The sequence below is a fragment of the Exophiala bonariae genome (assembly GCF_035927105.1).
Source record: "Exophiala bonariae strain CCFEE 5792 chromosome Unknown scaffold_12, whole genome shotgun sequence".
Classification (NCBI taxonomy): Eukaryota; Fungi; Ascomycota; class Eurotiomycetes; order Chaetothyriales; family Herpotrichiellaceae; genus Exophiala; species Exophiala bonariae.
Genome location: NW_027042487.1, coordinates 685,455 through 703,658, shown reverse-complemented (window position 1 = coordinate 703,658; position 18,204 = coordinate 685,455). Strand labels below are relative to the sequence as shown.

The 18,204-nt window shown below is 50.1% G+C and overlaps 7 protein-coding genes across 7 annotated transcripts; 4 read left to right on the top strand and 3 right to left on the bottom strand.

Annotated features, from left to right (window-relative positions):
• Positions 1 to 425: 425 nt before the first annotated feature.
• Positions 426 to 2,632, top strand: LTR84_002241 (uncharacterized protein; the record flags this gene model as incomplete). The annotated part of the gene is made up of 3 exons (XM_064845855.1): positions 426 to 892; positions 941 to 2,495; positions 2,543 to 2,632. 3 exons carry the CDS (start codon positions 426 to 428, stop codon positions 2,630 to 2,632), a joined length of 2,112 nt encoding a protein of 703 aa, XP_064706709.1.
• Positions 2,633 to 3,765: 1,133 nt separating this feature from the next.
• Positions 3,766 to 5,763, top strand: LTR84_002240 (uncharacterized protein; the record flags this gene model as incomplete). Its single annotated transcript, XM_064845854.1, has 2 exons — positions 3,766 to 3,770; positions 3,837 to 5,763. The coding sequence occupies 2 exons, from the start codon at positions 3,766 to 3,768 to the stop codon at positions 5,761 to 5,763; spliced, it is 1,932 nt and encodes a 643-aa protein (XP_064706708.1).
• A 1,294-nt stretch (positions 5,764 to 7,057) lies between these two features.
• Positions 7,058 to 8,506, top strand: LTR84_002239 (uncharacterized protein; the record flags this gene model as incomplete). Its single annotated transcript, XM_064845853.1, has 1 exon — positions 7,058 to 8,506. One exon carries the CDS (start codon positions 7,058 to 7,060, stop codon positions 8,504 to 8,506), a length of 1,449 nt encoding a protein of 482 aa, XP_064706707.1.
• Positions 8,507 to 8,769: 263 nt separating this feature from the next.
• Positions 8,770 to 9,657, bottom strand: LTR84_002238 (uncharacterized protein; the record flags this gene model as incomplete). The annotated part of the gene is made up of 3 exons (XM_064845852.1): positions 8,770 to 9,144; positions 9,210 to 9,330; positions 9,653 to 9,657. The coding sequence occupies 3 exons, from the start codon at positions 9,655 to 9,657 to the stop codon at positions 8,770 to 8,772; spliced, it is 501 nt and encodes a 166-aa protein (XP_064706706.1).
• A 253-nt stretch (positions 9,658 to 9,910) lies between these two features.
• On the top strand, positions 9,911 to 10,600 carry RPS8A (ribosomal protein S8A; the record flags this gene model as incomplete). The annotated part of the gene is made up of 2 exons (XM_064845851.1): positions 9,911 to 9,984; positions 10,066 to 10,600. 2 exons carry the CDS (start codon positions 9,911 to 9,913, stop codon positions 10,598 to 10,600), a joined length of 609 nt encoding a protein of 202 aa, XP_064706705.1.
• A 1,023-nt stretch (positions 10,601 to 11,623) lies between these two features.
• LTR84_002236 (uncharacterized protein) lies at positions 11,624 to 12,484 on the bottom strand (the record flags this gene model as incomplete). The annotated part of the gene is made up of 1 exon (XM_064845850.1): positions 11,624 to 12,484. The coding sequence occupies one exon, from the start codon at positions 12,482 to 12,484 to the stop codon at positions 11,624 to 11,626; it is 861 nt and encodes a 286-aa protein (XP_064706704.1).
• A 3,050-nt stretch (positions 12,485 to 15,534) lies between these two features.
• On the bottom strand, positions 15,535 to 16,494 carry ARD1_1 (N-terminal acetyltransferase A complex catalytic subunit ard1; the record flags this gene model as incomplete). Its single annotated transcript, XM_064845849.1, has 2 exons — positions 15,535 to 16,418; positions 16,488 to 16,494. The coding sequence occupies 2 exons, from the start codon at positions 16,492 to 16,494 to the stop codon at positions 15,535 to 15,537; spliced, it is 891 nt and encodes a 296-aa protein (XP_064706703.1).
• Positions 16,495 to 18,204: the final 1,710 nt, after the last annotated feature.

The window sequence follows — 18,204 nt, the reverse complement described above, 5'->3', positions numbered from 1 at the left end:
CCGTTGCCCCCGGGGGCAAGTTCCGCGCGTAATCGTGCACTAGGGCCCAATAGGTGCCAGAGCTTTTGATTCCAGGTGTCTCTTGGGCCGCAGGCTGTAGCCTATCTCCAGATCACCCATGCTGTCCACTCTCCTCCCCGCCCTGACGTAAACAGCTAGCTCTTTACTGTGCCACACCCTCACCAAGACAGGCTGGTCTTGAGTTTAGATCCAAGATCCAAGACTCGACAAGACACAGGATTGCCTGGCGAAACTGGTCACGACTCAACACTGCCCTCATCTTCCTGACACCAGGCACATTCCTCCATCCTCTTTGACTTTCCTTCTCTATTCCAATCCCCTTCTCATATTTCCCCTCCAAAGCCGCTGTTTCGCCTCCATTGGCAAACCCAACATACTTCGACTCAGCAATCCACCAACTCAACATGGCCTTTTCTCTGGACAATGACACCCGAACCCGGGTTGATGGCCAGGTATCCCCACAGATGAGCAGGAAGCCTCCCTTCTCGGTAGACGCTTCAGGTTACGAGAAGAAAGATGGCGAAACAATCCCCAGACGCAATCCGTTAGCGAAAGATCAGCTCATCGTCCGGCCCTCGGATGAGGTCAAGACCATCTATGACAATCTCAGACGCGCAGCTAGGAAGTTTGGCAATGCCAAAGCTATGGGTTCGAGGAAAATCATCAAGACCCATGTCGAAAACAAAAAGGTCAAGAAGTTGGTCGACGGCGTGGAGCAAGAGGTAGACAAGAAATGGACCTACTATGAACTAAGTGGCTACACCTATATATCCTTTGTCGAATACGAAAAGCTGGCTCTTGACTATGGCTCGGGTCTACGCACTCTGGGTCTTGTCAAGGATGACAAAATGCATCTTTACGGTGCCACTAGGTAAGTATCCAACCGCCTTCTACTTCGCGACGATTCTAACTTGCCTAGTGCTCACTGGCTTGGTATGTCGCATGCCGCTGCTTCTCAATCGATCCCAGTTGTCACCGCATACGATTCCCTCGGTGAAGAGGGATTGAGACATTCTCTAGTCCAGACCGGCTCCAAGGCCATCTTCCTTGACCCCAATTTGATCCCTACCTTCCTCAAAGTCGTCAAAGATGCCAAGGCCCTTCAAGCCGTCATCTACAACAATGAACCAGAACCCAAGGAAGCTGATATCGAGAAGCTGAGGTCATCCTTTCCCGAGCTTAAAGTTCTCAGCGTGGACGAGCTGAGGAAGGCTGGGGCTGAGAACCCCTCCGACCCTGTCCCACCCGATGCCGAGGACCTTGCCTGTATCATGTACACCTCCGGTTCTACAGGTCCACCCAAGGGTGTAACCATCAAACACAAGGCTGTTGTGGCCGCAATGGCTGGGGTCCAAAGTGTTGTAGCTCCCTACATTTCCCCAGCCGATGCACTCCTCACCTACCTACCTCAGTCGCACATTTTCGAGTATATGTTTGAAAATGTCACCCTCTTCTGGGGAGGTACCATGGGATACGGAAATCCCAAGACCCTGTCCGATTCGTCGGTTCGCAATTGCAAAGGAGATATCAGAGAATTCAAGCCAACAGTCCTGATCGGAGTTCCTGCCGTCTGGGAGAGTGTCAAGAAGGGCATCATTGCAAAGGTTAACAGTGGATCTTTCATCACCAAAAACCTATTCTGGGGTGCTTTGGCTCTCAAACAAACACTCCTTTCAAGCGGTCTCCCTGGCACTGCAATTCTTGATGCAGTAGTATTCAAGAAATTGAAGGATGCTACAGGCGGGCGCCTCCGTATCGCTTTCAATGGAGGTGGTCCCATTTCCCAAGAGACCATCAAGTTCATCAGTTACGCCATCACGCCCATGATCTCTGGCTACGGCTTGACGGAAACCTCGGCTATGGGCTGCCTTCAAGATCCATTGGCGTGGGATCCAACTGCTCTAGGTGATATTCCCGGCTGCGTCGAAGTAAAACTAGTGGACTTCCCAGATGCTGGATATTACTCTACAAACAAGCCTCCTCAAGGTGAGATCTGGATTCGTGGCCCTTCTGTCACCGAAGGCTACTGGGACAATGAGAAGGAAACCAAGGAGGCCATCACAGAAGACAAATGGTTCAAGACCGGTGACATCGGAGAATTCAACAGCAATGGACATCTCCGAATCATCGATCGCAAGAAGAACTTGGTCAAGACACTGAACGGTGAATACATCGCCATTGAGAAGCTTGAGTCATCATATCGTACTGCCCCTGTTGTGGGAAATATCTGTGTGTTCGCCCAAGAGGACAAAGCTAAGCCCATTGCAATCATTGTGCCGGTCGAAGCAACACTCCAGAAGCTTGCAGCTGCGAATGGTATCAAGGGCGAATCTATAGAAGAAATGGCTCACGACAAAAGAGTCAATGCTCTGGTACTGAAAGAAGTCCAGAAAGCCGGCCGTGACGTTGGCCTCTCAGGAATTGAACTTATCGATGGTGTTGTTATTGCTGACGAGGAGTGGACACCACAGAATGTGAGTACAATCTCCTTCGCATCAAAACGGGACTAACCATGTCATAGGGCTTCATCTCCCCTGCACAAAAGCTTCAGAGGAAGAAGATCCAGGCCAGATATGAGAAGGAGATTAAACAAGCATATGGTGGTAGTTGAGACCTTTGACTTTGATTCGACGAATAGTCTCAGCTTCGTCCCATACTCAAGTATACTGCACAAGGACCGAAGGAAGGGAAAATTGAGGGAGGCAATGTATAGTTCCCAGTCGCTATTTTCGGTGGAACTGGGTCTCTGAGCGATCTTTCACACTTGATATCCTCTCTAACTTAGCTTAATACAAACAAGCCTGCTTTTTAACAGGAGAAACTCCTTCAACTTCATCACGAGCTGTGCAGCAGATTGGGCTCGTGCTAGCGGCCGTCAAGCGCACATTGGAATAATTGACATGAAGACTTAAAAGCACGGCGATGCTGTTGGATGTAAGCGGTAAGCACTGCCCAGAGTTACATGCTCGTTCGTTCACCGTTGCGCTACTTGCAGACGACCTTCGACAAGTTCAACCCCCTTAGATCGCAGCTTCCACTCCACGTTTCCTAGCTACGGCTTCACCCCCGATTGTCATATCAACCCTCTCAACATCTTCAAGGGGACAAATTTGCTCCGCGCCCTGGCAAGCCTCTGGGCAACAAACGCCTGGAGTTCCTATGCACTCCCTCTGTTCTGTATTGAGACATGGGTTGTTTGGAGCGGAGAGAGGTGCCTCCAACCGCTGACTACGTGAACAGGTAAGTTAACAATGTACGCGGAGCCTGATCTTTGGGCTCACTCACATCTCGTCCCTCGTTTCTATCCCGAGTCCATTGGCGTTCAGAGCAATGAAGTTGATAGCGAGGATGACTATTGTGGATGCCCTCATAGTTGCGATTCTTAGTGAATGTTTCGTGTTGGATATTTCAAGATAATGTCAACGTGATAGCAGATTGCTCTGTCTAAGCAAGCAACGATCCAACAGCATGGCTGAGGAAGGCTTTTCAAAGGTGTGCCCTCCAAGAATCTGCGTTTGGCGCGGTGCTTACGTCGCACATTCCAGATACCAGCCAAGCAACATTCCTCAATATCGCACGCTCCAAGGGGGATTGTGACAAAGGAGCGTCTCCTTTCTACGCGTCTGCTACGCGTGCTGAACGAAAATGTAAATTTGCTACATCTTCCTCAGAACACGACGCCTATTTCTCTCTGTTCTCTAGAAGAAGCTTTTCCATACAACGGGCTAATATCTCTCCTCTACAATGTTGTCAACATTAGTACTAACATTAGCATGTTTCCTGTCTTTCATCGCATCTTCACTACAACAGTCAAGCTACTGGCTAGCGAACAAACCTCATGTTGGTAAAGTTGCATTTCAGGACCCTAGCTATCCCGTCTTTCGGAATGTCAAAGATTATGGTGCAACAGGTAAGTGTCACGCCAGCTTTTCACCCGCTCTGAGTTCGAACGCTGACTGTGAGTTCTACACAGGCGGAGGTGTCCGGGATGATACCGATGCGATCAATCGTGCGATTACGGCACCTGGTAATCGATGTGGTGGTGGTAATGCGACCTTTGGAAGATTCTGCGAATCTTCTACCGTCACCCCAGCACTGGTTTATTTCCCGCCTGGCACATACTTGGTCTCCAGACCGTTGATCATGTACTACGGCTCACAAATAGTGGGAGATGCCGTCAATCCCCCAATCATCAAGGTACAAGCCAACTATACCGTTGGCCAGCTCGGTTTAGCCGTTTTTGATTCATTGCCATATATTCCTGCAGGCTCTGGTAACCAGTGGCATGCAAATCAGAACAACTTTTTCCGTCAACTGCGAAACTTTATCATCGACATGACTGGAGCACCATTAAACACTGCTGGTATTCACTGGCAAGTTGCTCAAGCAACCAGTATGCAAAATATCGTCATCAACATGGTTCCCAAAGATGTCTTGAACAATAAGCAGCAGGGAATCAATATGGAGAATGGCTCCGGTGGATTCTTTTCTAACATGGTCATTACGGGCGGAGCGATTGGGGCATACCTGGGAAATCAGCAATTCACGACACGAGCAATCCGGTTTGATGGTTGTACGACCGCCATCAAGATGAATTTTGATTGGGTTTGGTTATTTACACAGCTCACGATTGTCAACTGTGATGTTGGCATTGACATGACCAACGGCGGTGTTGCTAATCAGGTGGTTGGCTCCCTCGTACTCATTGACAGCAATATAGCTGCGACCCAGGGCATCTTGACTGCATATATCCCCGGCTACAGCTCTCCACAAGCTGCAGGCACACTAGTGATAGAAAGAGTCGACTTCACGGCCAGCCCGACTGCCATCTCAGCAGCAGGTGGAACAGCGGCACGTACCATCTTAGCAGGCGGTCAATTTGTCGAACTGTGGGCCCAAGGGAACGCTTGGACAACAGCTGGGCAGGCGCTCAACGGTCAAGTCTTCAATGGCACTAGTTGCGTATATCAGAACAGCAGCCAGACAGCATACACCGCCCAGGAGACCACTATCCAGAGAGCGCTTGCACCCATTCCTCGGCCCTCTAATCTAGTCGATAGCACCGGTGCCTACGTCTACCGTGTCAAGCCTCAGTACGAGGAGCTGTCGTGGGCGGACAACTTTATCAGTGCGAAAGCATTCGGTCTCATTGGTGATGGCGCAGCAGACGAGTCAGTGGCAATGCAAAATTTGTTCAATACAGCTGCGTCACAAGGCAAGATTGTCTATTTTGACAAAGGTGCATATGTTGTCACCACTACTATCAACGTACCCAAGGATCTCAAAATCACAGGCGAGTTACTCAGTATCATCATGTGCCGTGGTCCATACTTTCAGGACGAGTTCAATCCCAAGGTGATGTGGAAAATCGGGAACCCGGGAGAAGTTGGCACGGTAGAATTGTCAGATCTCATGTTCGAGACGCAGGGTCCCTGTGCTGGTGCGATTATGATCGAATGGAATATCAAAGCTGTAGGTCCTGCATTGGCGGGCATGTGGGATGCACATTGGCGTATTGGTGGGACCGCTGGCACGAATTTACAGCAGAATACATGCGTCAAAACTCCGGCTGTTCCAATAGCACCCGGTCATCCCAAGCTGTCGGCTTGTATCGGCGCATTCTTGCTGCTACATGTGACCAAAGAAGCCGATGGGTATTTTGAGAACACCTGGGGCTGGGTCGCAGATCACGAGCTGGACATGGATGACAGAGAACAGATCTACATTTTCAACAAAGCGTAAGTCTTCTGAACTGAAAGAGGAAGCTTCGGATTTCGTTACCACCACAGACGTGGTTGCGGGATGGCATCAACTCCTCGGACGGAGAAATTCCTCATATGAACAAGGCTGACATGCTCTCAGGGGCTTCTTGATCGAAAGTGCCAACGGGCCGGTATGGCTATACGGCACCGCCGCTGAGCACTCGGTCTTTTACGACTACCAATTCGTCGGCGCGAAGAACGTCTTCATGGGACACATTCAGCACGAAACGGCATACTACCAAGGAAACCCCAACGCCTTGTTACCCTTCACACCCCAAGCCAATTGGCACGACCCTACCTTTGAAGACTGTGTGCAAGCCAACTGCGCCAGAACCTGGGCTGTTCGATTCGTCAACTCGAGCCAGATATTCATGTACGGCGGTGGGCTGTACAACTTCTTCGAGAATTGGAATACACAGGCGTGTTTGGGCACCGAGAGCTGCCAGGAGCGTATGGTGGATTTCCGAAACTCGTCTGACATTTATCTATGGGCATTGAGTACCAAGGGTTCGCAGTTTATGGTCAGTTATGAAGGTACGAGTATTGTGCCTTATTCGATCAATCGGTCAAATTTCTGCGAGACAGTTGTGTTGTTTGAATTAGCGAAGGATCAGTAGTGCACGAAGAAAAAGGGGGGATGGTAGCGTGGACAGAAGTCGCCCTGGGAAGACGCGCGACGGAAGGGAATGGTTTCTATCACTCTGGAGTAGTGTTTGGCATCTAGGAAAGGAGATCCATATCAAGAAACTTTCATACAAACTTTCGCATTCTCGATACAAGTCCTTTCAATAATGATCCCAATTTTTTTGAGAGTTTCGGTGATGATATAGTAATATTCGAGGCCGAATTCAGGAGTTCAAGGGCTAAATACTTCGGACTTGCCCACCCTCAAACGCATCTCCGCCTTCACATACTTGACCGTCCCAGTCAACACAGCTGACGCCTTATGATCAAGGTCGCAACTTTCTTCGATATGTTTTAGAGAGTGATATGAGTTCCATGAACTTGTCCACGCACGTGTTTAGCTGCTGAAGCTTGCGGCTCATACTTCATCGGTAATAAGCTGAAGGTGAAACGCGGCGAAGGTCTCTCGACTTGCTCTTGGACACTGAGCCACTGGATTCGGGATAGCTAGGAGGACTCTCTGTCTATTGCATCAACACAGCTACAGCCACTACAGCGAATTCCTTGAGATGGCATCCACGGAAATGGCGAATGTATTCACGAGGCGGGCAGCGCGATCATTGTGTTCTGCTCAACCTCGCAAGTTGACCATGCGAGTCTGGCACAGCTCTAGCACTCGGCGCAGCTTTACAGAGTCAGCAGCGGTACGACTAAGGACCACGGAACTGAACAGCTCCTCTCTCTCGAACCTGAAGATCAACAGTGACCGTCTATGGGAGACGATCCACTCTACGTCGCGATGGAGCGAGCCCACGGGCGTCGACCCCAGCGACATCAAACGAGTTGGGCTCAGGCGCCTCACGCTCAGTAAGGAGGATAAGGAAGCTCGAGACTGGTTCATCAGCACTACTGAGTCTTTAGGGTGCAAGACCCATGTCGATGAAATTGGGAATATCTTCGCCATTAGACCGGGACTCAATAACGATGCACCGGCAACCTTTGCAGGAAGTCACTTGGATTCGCAGCCTTCTGGAGGGAGGTTCGATGGGATTCTCGGCATCGCGGCTGGGGTTGAGATGCTGAGAACGCTGAATGACAATTGGATTGAGACGGAGGGCCCGGTTGGAGTTGTGAATTGGACGAACGAGGAAGGCGCGAAATTTCCGGTGTCCATGATGGGGAGTGGCGTTTGGTCTGGACGATTGGGGCTGCAGAAGGCATGGGACGTCAAGAGCGTAATCAACACCGGACCCGTCACAACGGTAAAAGAAGAACTGGAAACAATAGGGTATCTGGGAAACACACCCTCGAGTCCCAAGGGCACGCCCATCGGAGCACATTTCGAACTCCACATCGAGCAGGGTCCTAAACTCGAAGCTTCGGCTGCTAACGTCGGCGTGGTTATGGGCGTACAGGCATACAAATGGTTTACAGTGACCATCACAGGGCGAGAATCACACGCTGGAACCACCGACTTCGACCACCGAGCAGATGCGTTACACGCGGCATGTCAATTCATCGGGGCCGCGAGGAACATCGCCCGAGCTGCTGGCGGCTTGTCCACGGTCGGCATGCTGAGTCTGTCACCAGGGAGCGTCAACACCGTCCCCGGAGAAGTGAGGCTCAGCCTCGACATCCGCCACCCCACCGACGAAGGCCTAGCGACGATACTCGCCGAGGTCGAGAACTCTTGTCGTGATGTCAGCGAAGCCGCCTTGAAAAGCAGCTGTCCAGAGGATGGAAGCAAGACCAGCCACCTCAGACAGATCGCCTTCCACATGCAAGAGACCTTCTCCAGTCCTGCAACCAAGTTCCATCCAGATGCTGTTCTCTGTGTGGAGCAGGCTGCTGCTGCGATGTACCCCAAAGAGAGGTTTGAGGCAAACGTGAAGAAGATGATCAGCGGCGCTGGTCATGACAGTGTGTGCACCAACGACCACTGTCCGACGGCAATGATCTTCGTGCCGTGTAAAGACGGTGTCAGTCATAATCCCGCCGAGTGGTGTGAACAGGAGCATTGTGCGGTTGGGGCTAATGTCTTAATGCATTCGGTCTTGAGGATGGATAGACGGAGGAAGGAGAAGGGGGACTTTGACTAGGTAGTTGATGGGAAACTGAATGCATGTCACGGAGTTAGATGGAAAACAGTGAGCTGGCTTAAGCGTTTTGACTTTTCTGTTTTCATATTGCTATGAAGAGTTTGACAAGGCGTTAAGCCACGAGCCTTTGAAACTTTGAGTTCATATGGAGGCAGTCAAATCTGACAAGTCCAGGACTCGCCAGAGACGTCCATGATCATATCCTTGTCTGTCCGCAATTATGCAGGACTCGTGGTATCTCGGAAAATCCTCAACTAACCAATCTAACTGGCAGCAGGGGGAGCACCACGACCACGGCCGAAACCACCACGGAACTGAGGAGTGTAGTCGCCAGGAGCACCGCCTTCCTTGCCCTCACCAGCATCACGACGACGATAACCGCCCTCACCGTCACGTCGGGGACCACCGCGGCCTCCACCACGGCGCTCACCACGTTCCTCACCACCCATCATGCCACGAGGAGGAGCGTGCGAGCGTTGTTGCTTGATGTGGGTGGCTGGTACGATCTCGGCGGGCAAGTGCAGCCATTCGCGGAGGTAGTCGAGTCCTTCGGGGGTCAAGGTGTAGTAGTAGTATTGCCAGGAGAACTGGGTCTTGACGTAGCCGCGGGAAGTCAGGGACTGGAGAGCCTTGATGACCTGTTTGCCATTTTGGTTAGTTTTCTCCTTCCAGGCTGAGTCTGCGATGTCCCGTAGGCACGTACGAAGAGGTTCTTGGTGTCAATGTCTCCGTGCTTAGGAAGGTTGTAGTCCTTCTTGGCCACGAGTACACCCTCCTTGAAGAGGTACTCGTGGATCTTCTTGCGATCAGCCTTGGGGATGAGCCTGTAGAACGGAAAGTTAGTGATTTTTGTCCCGGAATAGTTTCTCCAAGGATGGTGGATGAGCGTACATTGTTGCGAGTTCCTTGCGCTCTTCGTGGAATCGCACACGATGCTTGAATTTTTAATGGAGGGATGAGGGTTGATGTGGTTATAAGTCTGGTACCAAATCGTCGTTAAGAAAGTTGCGAGGGAGAATCTTTAGTGGGAGAGCAATCTTGGCGCGGTGTGGGTTGTCTTGGCGCCGCACATCGAAGTTGCCCTCAACTCATACCACAAGCCCCGTTGCAACCACCTCGAATTTTTGTCGGTCAAGTTTAATTCACCACATCAAACCCCCAATCCTCTCGAATCTGTATACTCTTATTGCTCGCTGAAGAGCCGGTACTTCGTCAGGTCAGTCTCAACCACCTTGCCAGGCTTTTCCCTGTGCCCGCGAACGCCCAAGTGCGCAGTCAACCTTTCAATTGAGAATTGTTTCTCGACGAGCGATTGCCCTTAACTACGACACCACCTTCGATCATCGGCTTCTGCGTATCAATTACTAACTTCTGTTCATCACAGTCCTCTTCAGTTTCGCAATCATGGGTATCTCACGAGACAGCCGCCACAAGCGGTCCGCAACTGGTGCAAAGCGCGCATACTACCGAAAGAAGAGGTAATTGACACCGTCTGCAGGATTGAAAACATAGTTATATGAAAAAGAGCACAAAAAATTCTGATACGAGATATTTCACAGAGCCTTCGAGAAGGGACGTCAACCAGCCAACACCCGTATCGGCAATAAGCGAATCCATCTCGTGCGCACCCGAGGCGGCAACACCAAATACCGAGCCTTGAGAATTGAAAGCGGCAACTTCTCATGGGGATCTGAAGGCATCGCCCGCAAGGTCCGAGTCATCGTCGTCGCCTTCCACCCTTCCAACAACGAACTCGTCCGCACAAACACCCTCACTCGCTCCGCTGTGGTTCAAATCGATGCCGCACCTTTCCGCACCTGGTATGAAGCCCACTACGGCACGACCATTGGCCGCAAGCGAGCTGGACAGAAAGGCGAGGCCGTCGAAGACAAGAAGGTCAGCAAGTCCGTCACAAGCAAGCGTGAGGAGCGGGTGAAGAAGAGTGGAAAGATCGAGTCTGCTTTGGAGAGACAGTTCGAGGCCGGTCGATTGTTCGCCGTCATCAGCTCGAGACCGGGCCAGAGTGGTCGTGTTGATGGCTACGTTCTTGAGGGTGATGAGTTGGCCTTCTACCAGAGAGCCATTAGGAAGTAAAGTGGTGCGTGAGCGATGAAAAGCCACTGAGAAGGGTTAGATGTGATTCCAACTATCAAATTCCAAATGGTCAGAGGAGTTCTTGATATGGGGAACAAATCACTTGGTCAAGATCGATTCTGTCGGGGGGAAACGTCAGATGACAAAAAGCCATGCTGATACTTTGTTACACTGGCATTGAGGAGCGGAATACAGGTGTGAATGCATTGAGCTGGTCATTTTGCCCCCATCAAGTACCATGACTACTCTTTCTTTCTGCTTAGCGAAAATGACTTCCGGTTCATGATACGTGATCATGAAAGATGAAGGGGGTTTTTACCATCAAGCTAGAAAGGAAATAAGAAAAGACAAACAAACCGATTCCAATTTCTCTCCGCTTCTTCCTCACCGATTCTACTATGTTTTTCTCTCGTTTCAATTTTTGGACCAATTATTATTCTGATGATGTATACCTAACTTGACTAGGTACCCAAGTGGAAAGGAAGCAAGAAGACACAACCAACTATTGAACCAACTAAACTTTGAAGTCTTTTTCCATGGACAGGCACAGGTTCATATGCCACAGCATACACTTTTGTTTGTATCTGACCGAATGGAGGAAAAACAATACCACCACCGATATGCAATCATGGTGTGAAAAAACACTGATAGCCTTGTTTCGTAGGGTATATTTATCCCCAATAGCACATTTTGGTGCCATCACTGTCACTTTCCCTCTCATAGTTCTGGTCGACGATGTGCTATCGAACAATGATCTCTTTCTGACTGTTGTGAAGCAAGCGCTGAGGCGATGGACATTTGTGCACGACGGTGGGGGACGGCGGAACATGTATGATCGCTGTCATTTAGAGTTCCAATTGGGTTTCTCGGTGAAGCAGAGACAATCTTTGTATGTTGCACGATGCTGAGGAGACGAAAGTGTTTGTTAGATACGAAACGTGAGAGGATGTGAATGCCAAGATGGAAGTGACTTTCAGATATTGAGCAAGGCTCTCTCTCCTGCAGAGGCCCTTTTCCCTTTTCTCAACCAGTAGCACCAACACTGGCGACGGGCTCGTTGAAGTTGAAATAAGTGTCCTTCTCCTCTTCGGTGAACTCTCGCAGCGACTCCTCGACATGAGGGAGGTGGCGGACCATGCCGGTGGTGCCAAGTTGACGGACATTGTCAGAGTCGTTGCTGCGGCGGAGAGCGGCTTGGGCAGCTTCGCGGCTCTTGCGCTGAGAACGCATCTTCTCGAGTTTCTTCTCGGCAAGTGCCATCGTTGCGAGGAGACGAGAGTGTTGAGTCTTGAACTCGTTCGATTTTTTGAGGTCTGTCAAGCGGCGTACGAGCTCGTTGGTCTTCTGGCTCATGGCGGCGATCTTGGCTTGGGTGCATTTCTCAAAGTTGGGAGGGCATGGCGTCTGGTGGTTCATGATTGCGACCGTGATGCCTGGCAGGTCCTTCTCCATTTGAGCAAGGAGTTTCTGATCGCGGCCTCGCTTCAGATACACGGCGATGGTGAGTTGAATGTGAATCTCATAGGAGGCTTGCTCGGTTGCTGCCATGACCCATTGACCGTGGAGCTGGAGGAAGTCCTTGTAGAAGTTGAGGAGCTTGCGGCCGTTTGGTGAGAGTCTCAACCATGGGCGCAGAGCAGTGAGTGCTGGACGAAGGTTCTCATACTGAACAGTCGGTCCTTCCTCCTTGGACATGATATAGGTCATGAATTCATGGTTGGCGAAGAGGTCTTTAGGAGCAAGAGGAGATTTCTTCTCAAGGAAGTGAGTCAATGCTGCTGGCTTGTCCGCATAGCAGAAGGCGAAGCTGGGATGATTGGTGATGCTGCTCGAGGGGTTGGAGGAGGAAAGCCTCAATGGAAGATTGAAGGTCATTGGAGGCATTTTCTTAAATTCTGGCGAGTGAGAGGACATTTGGATGAATGCAAGGCTCGCTGTATTGATGTCTTGAAGTGTCTATAGGCGTGACTGTGAGGGTTGAATGTAGAAGGATAGAATCAACAATGTAATGGGACAATGGGGATTGATTGACTGAATAAATGTATCCTCACTTGGATTTGGATCTGTACAGAAATGTTTAATGGGAGGCTGGTGGTTCACCTAGCAGTGAAGTAGTAAACAGTCGACATTCACTTTCGTTGCTGGTGAAGGTTCACATCGCTGATATGATCGCAACCGTACCCTTGCGGTGGGTTTGCCTGGTTCTTTTGAAGATGGTCCCAGGAAATCGCCTCACCGCGCGCGCATTACACCGAATACCTTTTCCTGAGTTGTAGGTCTGCGGCCATATAGACGACGTTGCATCGTCTTGCTGTAGGGTTGTCAACATCCCATACAAAGTTATCCGACTTGATGTAAAACAAAAGTTAAGAAGGAGGAGCAGCCAAGGAGGAACGAAAAGAGAGAACTCTTATTAATCGGAATGAGTTCGAATGAATTTAGGAAATTCCCCTTGTCAATATGAAGACGAGAGAGGAAAACACGGGAAAGATGGTCTGCTTACGCTGCTGGATATGAAAGAAATGAAAATGGCGATTCTTGAACCTCATGTGATCATTATTCATTCGACTGCGATACGCACCGGGAATGGCTATGACACCTTCTGATACACACCGCAGTTACCATTAGCCTCAAAGAGACAAGCAGCTGGGCTCAACACAACACCCTTCACAAATATCTTCTCGTCGGGATTGAAAGGAGTCCATCGGTGTGCCTGGCTGGATAAGAAGGATTGTGGCAACTCTTGATGTGGCACGGCAGATGATTCTGCGAACACCGCTTCTCATTTCGATTTCCATGTTGAGCAACATACTTAGGTATTCGTATTCATCAGTGATTCCGGATAATCTTGAGTATCGATATGGCTTGGTTTTGTGAATGAATGATAAAGGATTCAATTTGAAGCCCGAATATCCGATTCAGTGTTTCCCACACAATGAGATAGCCAAACTTGCTGTCAATGTGGAAATCGAACAGGTAGTTGAACGAACTTGCTGTTCTTCAGCATCATAAGACCATGATAGTAAGGGACAAAATCCCGACAAACATTCCGCTGAGCATTGGAACAAGCTTCGAACCAGTGTTGCCAGCTGGATTTGTGGACTGAGCACTTGCACTTGCGAGTGCAGCTTGCCCAGCGGTGATTGTTACAGGATATTCGGTCATGTCTGAGGGCATCACAGTTGCACTGACGGTAGCAGTCGACAATGCTACACCTGAGGCAGTGATCAGTGAGCTAAGCTCGGATGTTCCCATCAATGGATTCGTGAACACTGCAGCTGGTGCAATTAAAACTGCAGAACAACTTGCGCTTTTGCTGCTTTCGGCGACTGAGCAGGACAGGGTTGCGCCGATATTGGCAACTTGATCGCCATAAACAAACGTACGCGGCCCATAGGTCACCGTGAACGGATGATCTCCACAAACTTGCAAGTTGATATCATCACCCACGCATTCCACTGCAACGACTGTTTGACTGGGATTCTGCTCCACAAACCACCGATCAGAATGTCTCTTCAGGTGAGCACGGGAAGGGACTTACTGCCGAGACGATTGAACCCGCTAGTTGCTGATCACTGAAGCCAGCCACCCCCAAGCTATCATTTTCGATGAAAAATAAATTGATAGTTGTATCATTACTGGAGCCTGTGGAGTTTTGCGCCTGAGTTGTCTGAAGGAGAACCCAAAATGCGACACCAGCAGCAATGAAGACTGATCGGGCAGGGGCCATTTTCACTGGTATATTTGTCAAGAGTGATTTCAGGACGATCGAATCAACGAGGGAGGGATATTGTGGAGAGGAATGGAGGATGCTCAAGCAATGAATGAGGGGAGAAGTTTGCAAAAAGAGAAAAGAGAGGAACCCGGTTTCAAGTGTGGTTAGTTACTCTTTATGTAGGGACTTGGTACCGTGTATACCGAGTATCCAGTTGGCATTGTAGTACGGATATGAAGCGAGGAACTGGTGGTAGCTTGACAAGTGCAATGACAGGCAGGGGCGCCCAGGGGGCGATCTTGCATCTGTCCACTGCCAAGATGTTTCTATATCATTTCCAAGGCTGAACTTGGTATAGCGGTAGACAGAGAATACAGCCTCGCCTGAGGAGGGTCGCCATGGTTGCAATCATTTTTGTCATTAAGATTGTGAGTGGACAGATTGTGTGCGATCAGGGCGCTCTGTAAGTGGTATTATTATTGGCAAGTCAACAGAAGACTGGCGAGAAGCGAGATTGTGAGAAATAGAAGCAGTGTGGACATGATCTAGCTTAGGGACGACATTCCTTAGAGCTGTGCAAGAAGTCTGCGACGCAGGATGGATCCAAGGTGCTACACTTGAAGTCACACCATGACTCCGTGGTAGTTGAGGGGCCATTGGGGCTAAACCCGGGCGAGTCCCACCTAAATTCATACGAAGTAAGGGCTGGCAATTCTCCCCCAGCAAAGGGTCATGTTCCAACTCCGTAGTTTGTCCCTGGGCCTGAAGACCTTCTACAGAGTTAGGTAGCTGAGTTGAGGTTGGCTTCAGCAGTGGCAGATGAGTGTCTCTTGGCACCTATTTGGAGAGCACTAGTTTAGGCAGGAGGGAGTTATTCATTTTGGGCAGGCACAACGCAGGTACGGTCACGTGTCCATTGCAAGCGCGAGATCCTCGACGCGATGGTGACATAATATGATGAAATCCCATGAGCAAGTCCCGATTGGTATAACACTGATGTGTCACCCACACCACTGCACCTGTTGCATCACAATCACTTCGACCTGTGATATATTTTATCTGTCATTTCCATGCTGCCCCAGGCTGACAACTACTCAGTGACAGACTGTCCTGCATCGCACATTGCGGTCATGTCTAATCAAACACAATGGCAGCCTTGATTGCGCTCTTGTTCTTCATCGCTTCCAAACACTCCTTCCACTCCTCCAGCTTGAATGTCTTATTGACAATACCGTTGACCTTGACCTTGCCCTTGTCTGTTCATCGCCATCGTTAGCTTCTCTGTCACCAGCGCATTCAAGAGTTGGAAGACCAGGGAAAACATACCGAGATAATCTATGGCTGCGGGGAATTTGTATGTCTCACTGAAGGATCCTAGGATGGTGATTTCATCTCCAAAGATCTTGCTGGGTGGCCATGACACACGATCCTTGTTGGCATACACTCCGTACACCACAAGTTTGCCACCTCTCCGCACATAATTGATCGAGTCTTCCAAGATCTTGACACTGCCAGTCGCTTCAACCACAATGTCAAAGCCATAGGGGTTGTCCTTCTTGATCTGCTCAAATTGTGCCGAAGGATCCTTACGAGAGAGTGCCACATACTCATCCGCTGCATCCAATGATTTGGCCAGGTCCATCTTCAATCCCTCTGGTGCCGCCACAACAACATGACACCCGCCGTTTTGACGAAGCATCTGTGTCAACACCAATCCCGTAGGTCCCGCTCCGAACATCAGCACGCTGGATCCCATCTTTGGTGCAATCTTGTCGAGACCGTGGGCTGCACAGGAAGCAGGTTCGAGAAGAGTGGCATCAACATCCGAGAGATTCTTGATTGGGAAGACTCTCTTCGCCGGGTACGCGCAGTACTCTGCAAAGCCTCCATCCATGGTCACACCATGGGCTTGAAAGTCTTCGCAAAGGAGTTCTTCACCACGACGGCAGTAGAAGCATTCACCACAGAGCTCCGAGTTGTCTGCAACTACACGATCGCCAATACTGAAGCCTTTGACCTTGTCACCGAGAGCTGCCACAACGCCCACAGTCTCATGACCAGGGATCAGGGGAAACTGTAAGTCCACCTTAGCACATGACTCTGCTGTTCAGCTAGTGCACATACCTTGGCCAGGAACTCGCCTTCGTGAATATGCAAGTCGGTACCACAGACACCACATGCCTTCACTTTGAGCTGTTTGCTTGTGTCAGCCACTCTCTTTCATCTGTGTGAAGCCTTCACATACTAGGACGTCGTTCTCACGCAGCTTTGGGAGAGGGACTTCGACGACGCTGAACTCCTCAGGCTTGGAGTATTCTATGACTCGGATTAGTCGATGCTCGTCTCCTTTTGCTGGCGTATTCTATCTTGGGTCAACAGAACCAAGCGGGGTGACTCACGCAGCGCCTTCATCTTGGTGGGAAGTTCCGAGGGAGCCATGATGGTGACGGTGTATTCTCGAGATTCTCTTGAAGGGGACGAAAAGTGTCAGGAAGTTCCAGAGACGGAGGAGAGTGCAATAAGGTAAGCAGAAGAGGAAAGACTTTTATATTCTGAGCGAGGGAATATGTTGAGGGGTTCTCTGGAGCTACTCGACCAGCTTGCCCTGACCAGATGACCCTGGCAGGCAGTGCGTGGGTGAAGAAACCCGATGAGCGAGTGCGGGGCGATCTTTTGCAGCGCTGCCAACTTGAACACCCGCGGCGTCACCAAAACATTATTATTATTGACTTTTCGATTGATGTACTCCATAGGCTCCCCCCAAAAAGCACCAACCCACCAAGAGCCCGTTTTCGCTAACACGGGCTACGAAAGACTCTCCCGGATCTTCATCGTGTGCAACAATGTATCGACCGGATTCGATACTCGTCTAGTTCTCTAGACTCGGCTCGCCGGCGGACTTCTATATCGAGCTACGAGATTCCGTAGAACCTAGGTACGCAGAGTAATCCATATTTGAACAAAGTGGTGAGTCGAGTCGCAAACGTTCACGCTCTTGGTCTTTGAAGTATTATTCGCCGACCGCCCATTAGATAGTCCATCGCAGACTTGTTGAAAAAAAGTGTCCCGAAACTCAAGTCCACACAGGTAGTTTGTTTACCTACTCCATATTTCTCACTCCACACCAGGGGGAAAGTCCTGTTGATGTTGATGTTTTCTTCTGTCCAGCCCAATATCCCTTAGCTCGTAATCTCTCAGGTCTCGTGAAAGGGAGAAAAAAAGAGTGCTTTCTTTCTCTTATCTACCTCATATCTGGTCCTCTTGCGCCCCCTGATACCTAGGTACATCCCAAAAGAAAAGTCCCTTTCGGACCCCCGTGTCCGAGCGACATGATAAGATATGCAAGTGAGTTTTCCGAGGATGTGGCATGCATATTCGCCCTTTCTTTCATCTCAACATTCGAGTATCAAGTATCACTAGTAGGTAGTCATAGCACCTCGCGCCCCTCCTTCGTTCTTTTCATTCATTCCACCATTCCATTTAACAAATCTCCAACTCAACCCCGGCCCTTGACACACCTTTCTTCCGGCGCGTCCTTCACCACACCTTTTCCGCATGAACTTTCTCCCGTAGATTCGTGATCCGTGATTCACTCCCCTGACCAATACCCAATGCTCGACAGTCAACCCTCGTGTTGCGGACTCTCACGCCTTTGCTTCCATGGTTCTGCACCTACCTGTAGACTGCGCAGCCAATCCTCTGCCACGCGCTGTCGTCTCCCGGGGTATGTATCTACATCAGATACCTACCTAGGTAGTTAAGGGGCCGGCACCATGCAACGCAACGCAGTGCACCGCTCATGCAAGGAGCGAATAAGTCATGCCGTCCCGTAAAGGAACTTGGGTCTGCCACCCTGATACGATACGAGAACGTCCTCGTCGCGGCTTCA